Source organism: Myotis lucifugus, unplaced genomic scaffold, assembly GCF_000147115.1.
Source record: "Myotis lucifugus unplaced genomic scaffold, Myoluc2.0 scaffold_8, whole genome shotgun sequence".
Classification (NCBI taxonomy): Eukaryota; Metazoa; Chordata; class Mammalia; order Chiroptera; family Vespertilionidae; genus Myotis; species Myotis lucifugus.
The window spans coordinates 15,048,346-15,053,631 of record NW_005871056.1 but is presented as its reverse complement, the minus strand read 5'-3'; the positions used below and the strand labels follow the sequence as shown (position 1 = coordinate 15,053,631).

Genomic DNA, 5,286 nt, shown 5'->3' with positions numbered 1-5,286 from the left:
TTGGGAGGGAGTGTCCTGCTTGAAGTCTAAGGCAGGCTCAGAGTGTCCTTGGGAGACCAGAGTCCCCAGCCATCAGAGTCTTGGGTCTCCTCTTAGTCTCCCCTCTTCACTCCTTCACTTCGGGGAGAGAGGAGCCAGCGGGAAGCTTGGCCTGGGTGCGGATGGGGGATGGATGTGGGTGAGCAGCAGCGCAAGCGCTCTCATCAGTTGTGCTGCCAGCAGCTGGTCTGCAGCACATAGCTGGTATTATTTTTTTGTTTTCAACCTGGATTAATTAATCTGTGTATTTGCCAAAGGTTTACTTCCAGTGCCTGAGCTATAGCTCTTACCCCGAAGCTTAGTTTACGGTTATAGTGCACTGATGGACTGAGGGGTGTGTGTGTGTGTGTGTGTGTGTGTGTGTGTGTGTGTGTATTTGTAGTGTCCCATTTTGGGGTTCTCTGATGCATTGTGAGTGTTCAAATATGGTACCTTCTCAAGTGTTGTTCTTTCAAATATAGCCAATACTGGAAAATGTGGAAAACAAAAACAAAAACAAAAAAAGCCCTGGCAACTCTGGAAGCCGTAGCAGACCCAGGGGAGAGGCTTAGGGTGGCCTCCTGTTGGGCTCTGTGGGGAGGAAAGAACCTCAGGCTTTGTATCAGATGAGTTGTATCAGCTGCCCAGGTTAATAGTTTACAAGGCTCATTGTCGTTTCACCTGGGTTCTATTTTCAGTCTTCTGCGTTATTTTATGGCCAAAAGTCCAGATTAATCATTCCTTTCCTGATATCAACCAGAAATATGGGAAGCAGGTGAATTTGACCTGCCCCCCTGGGTCAAGGCCAGGTTTCCTTGGAAGGGCGGCCCCCAGTTACTCAGAGGCCTCATTTCCAGCATCTGTAAGGAGTCGATGATAATGGTACCTATCTCCCAGGATTGTTGTGAGCGTTAAATGAGTTAAAACAGTGAGGCATTTAGAGCTGTCGCTGATGTCAGTGTTTGCTGATTAAGTGCCTGGAATATTTACCGCACGCCTGGACTTTCCCTTCACACAGTCCAGTTGCACTGCCTCGGTGCCCTCCCACCTCGTACCCACTTTTCAGAAACGTTTCCCCATCTCTCAAGCCCAGGTCCAATGCTCCTTCCTCTGTGAAACCCTCCTTGATCCCCCAGCCTGCTACGGCCAGCCTCTCCTGCTCTGACTCAGAGGCTCGTCATGGCCATTCCTGCCATGGTGGAGGTTTCTGGAAGGCAGGCGTCGTAGCTAATTGTCCTGTGTTCTCGGATCCTTGTGAGGGAGGTGTGACAGTGTAGGGATTAGATGTCACACAGGTGATACTCCATTTGAAGGCTGGCTCTGCCACTTACTATGTGGCCCTGAGTAAGTGGCCACCTCCAGTGCCTCTGCTTCTCCACCTGCCCAATGGGGACCAATCCATAGGGTTGTCCTAAGGATTCATTTAGGTACGGCAAGAGGATGGTGTAGTCTGGTGCCTGGGGCTGTCAGGAAATAGTAGCTGTCCTTCTGGACAACAATCAGAGCCTGGTTTGGCCTGGGGGCTGACAGGGGCCCCTCCCTCTTTCCTCAGGGGGGCCACTTTCTGACCCACAGTCCCTTCTTTCCAGGGCCTGCTCCAGCCAGAGCCAGCCTCCTGCCTCCTCCTGAAGATGCCCCTCCTTCCTTAAACACTGACCTTCCTGCTTCATCTGATTCAAAGGTAAATCCCCATCTGAAAGCCATATTTCCAGTTTGAGGCACTCTTTCTCAGAACAGCAGTGCATTTATTCCCTGAGACCAGTTTGGGGGTTAGAGTGGGGTGAGGGGCGGGGGGAAGGAGACCAATTGAATTACTCTGAGCTTTTAAGGTGTAAGTACTGACAGTTAATACAACTGGGATGGGGTTGGGGGTGAGGGGGTTCATGCACTAGTGAATAAGCATTTTTAATGAGCTTTTCCATTATTTGTGTATAAATGAGACCTGATAATTGGCAGGACTCATTTATACATAAATATATTGGTTGTAGTAGTATTTGCTTACAAACTGCCTCCCGTCCAGTTTTTTTTTTTTCCAACCCAAAATATGTTTGTGTTATTCTGAATTTTCAATGACTTGGGTCCAGGCCACATATGAGTTTCATGGGTCTTAGGCACTTGTGCCTTCACGGGCCCTTTCTTTCATTAAAAATAATTTATATTTTATAATTCCATTGATATAAAAGTGAGTATAATTCAAGCTAGATTAAAAACGAAAACATTTTCTCTGACTTTAAAAGTTTGTTTTTGTTCTTCTGATTTTACAGGAAATTAAAACATATTCATTGGCCCCTAAAAGTGTGTGGGCAGGGTGCCTGGTGAAGCAGCTAGCACTGCAGGGCTGATTCATGAAGCTGTGCCAAAATGCAGACTCACTTAAACAGGGTTTTAGTTTTCTTTGAAAATTAATCATGCCCAAAGATTCTTGGGAGAATGATCATAGTGTAATGTTAAGTGAAAACACCAAATATCAAAATAATGTGTGCACCATGATTCTAGTTTGTGAAATAAATTCCTATATATCTAGTCTGCAAGAAACTCACTACACTTGAATAGCAGTTAAGTGGATAATGGGATCCCCAGCACCACCACTAATTTTCTAAAACTGTTTAAAAGAGCATAAAAAGTGTAAAAATATAAGTTTATGCACACGTATTTTTAAAAAAATATATTTCATTGATTTTTAAAAATTTTTATTTTATTTTATTTTTAAAATATATTTTATTGTTTTTTTACAGAGAGGAAGGGAGAGGGATAGAGAGTTAGAAACATCGATCAGAGAGAAAGATCCATCAGCTGCCTCCTGCACGCCCCCTACTGGGGATGCGCCCGCAACCAAGGTACATGCCCTTGACCAGAATCGAACCTGGGACCCTTCAGTCTGCAGGCCGACGCTCTATCCACTGAGCCAAACCGATCAGGGCTGCACACCTATTTTTAAGAAGGGAAATGGTTGAAGCAGAGCTGCTTTTCATAGGCTTACCCACACAAGCAGTGTCGAAGCTCTGATGACAGAAGCGTCTTTGGTTATGTGAACCTATATCCTGCTTCCCAGCACATGTGCCAAGTATAGGACCAGGGAACCAGCTTGGCCATTGACCAGCTGTGTAATCTCACCTCAGCTCTTTGACCCCCTTGGTGCTACCTTTGTAAATTGAAAAACAAACAAAAAGCAACCATCAACCATTTGCTAGCAATATTCACATTTTAGTTGATCTTCAACATTTCTCTCCAGGGTACAAGGATTGTTATGTTCACTTTTGCTGATGCAGTTAAAGCTCATAGAGGTTAAGTAACTTGTCCAAGGTCACAGAGCAAAGTAGTGCCCGAGCTTGGATTTGAGCTGGCCCTATTCATGTCTTTTTTTTAAAATCCTCACCTGAGGATATGTTTTTATTGATTTTGAGAGAGATAGAGAAACATCGTTGTGAGAGAGAAACATTGTTGTGAGAGAGAAACATTGATCAGTTGCCTACCCTATGCTTCCCGATGGGATCGAATCCACAACCTAGGTATGTGCCCTGACCAGGAATCGAACCCCCAACCTTTTGGTGTAGAGGAAGGCACTTCAACTGAGCTGCAGGACTCATGTCCCTTTTTTATCATTTCTCCTCACTGGATAAGATGATCCTCTCTATCCCTTCAGCTCTGGTGTTCTAAGATCCCTGAGATAGTAGGGAAAATAATATTTTCCATGTTAATTTCATGTTAATCTCCTTCTCTTCTCTAAATCCCCAGGATGTCAGCACCTCCATTCCTAAGCAAGAAACCCTTCTGAGCCTGGCTGTAGACAGCCTTTTCTGGAATGAGGTGGATGTGGTTCAGGCAACCGATAATTTCAACCAAACCCACAAAATCAGTGAGGGGACCTTTGCTGACATCTACAGAGGACAAAGGCAGAGCATACCATTCGTCTTTAAGAAGCTCAGAGAGGTAAGCACTTGTTTGTAGTGTGTGTGTTGGGGGCAGCTGCCTGGGTGAGGCAGGATTTTAATGTTTCGGAGTCTTTTCCCACAGATGGCCTGCTCAGGTCCAGGATCAATTGAAAATTTCTTCCAAGCAGAGATACGAATTTGTCATAGGTAAGCCTCCCCTATAGAGAATTATTAAACTTTGTTTAAGAATGATGACAGCTAATCCTTACCTAGTGCTTCCTATGTGGCAGGCATGCTTTCAGCACTGTGTGTGTACAAACTCACTTTATCCTCACAAGAACCCTGTGATGTAGCTACTGTTAGCACAGTATTTTACATACGGGCAAATTGAGGCACAAAGAGGTCAAGTGTCTTGTCCAAGATCACACAGCAAGTAGGTGACAGAGCCAGGATTTGAACGTAGGTTGCTCTGGCACCATAGTCCATGCTTTTTCTGTTTAACAGCTATAAGTATAGATTAGAATTATAAAAGAACCTTGGCTCACTTGGCCCAACTCCTTTCATCCAGGGGGAAAGAAAGCCATTTTTATCTCTCTTTTAAAAAAATATGTGTTTTGTTTTTTTGTTTTGTTTATTGATTTCAGAGAGGAAGGTAGAGGGATAGAGAGATAGAAGCATCAATGATGAGAGAGAATCATCAATCACTGCCTCCTGCACGCCCCCTACTGGGATCCAGCCTGCAACCCCAACCAGGAATTGAGCTGTGATTTCCTGGTTCATAGGTTGACGCTCAACCACTGAATCACACTGGCTGGACCTATCATTTTTTTGAGATGGGCAGGGACTTACTGATTCCAATTCTAAGAGTGAATCCATCTTAAAATCCAGATCTAGAGCAGGATCTGGCAAATGATGACCCATAAGCTAAATCTGGCCCTGCCTGTGCTGTATGGCCCGAGAGCTAAGAATGGTTTGAAAAAAATAAAAAGACTATTTCATGACATAAGTATAAAAAATTCAAATTTCAGTGTCCATAATAATTAGATGGGGGCAGTAAGAGAGTTTCTAGGAAATTAGATGGATGGTGGTGCCCTTTGCTAAGGTAATAACTATGGGTGGAGAAGCGGGTTTGGGACTTGACGAGTTTAGATTGTTCACCTAGAGTATGGAGATATAGAGGCAGGATATACCTAGAGCAGCGGTTCTCAACCTGTGGGTCGCGACTCCTTTGGTGGTCGAACGACCCTTTCACAGGGGTCGCCTAAGACCATCCTGCATATCAGGTATTTACATTACGATTCATAACAGTAGCAACATTACAGTTATGAAGTAGCAACGAAAATAATTTTATGGTTGGGTCACAACATGAGGAACTGTATTTAAAGGGCCAGAAGGT

General features: G+C 44.4%; 1 protein-coding gene across 1 annotated transcript in view; it reads left to right on the top strand.

The window, feature by feature from the left end:
• Positions 1–5,286, top strand: part of IRAK2 (interleukin 1 receptor associated kinase 2) — a 59,440-nt gene that overhangs the window by 33,156 nt on the left and 20,998 nt on the right. The window contains exons 4-6 of the mRNA XM_023749428.1: positions 1,608–1,699; positions 3,754–3,948; positions 4,033–4,097. Of these exons, the coding sequence (XP_023605196.1) occupies positions 1,608–1,699; positions 3,754–3,948; positions 4,033–4,097 (352 nt within the window). The remainder of the gene's footprint in view (positions 1–1,607; positions 1,700–3,753; positions 3,949–4,032; positions 4,098–5,286) is intronic.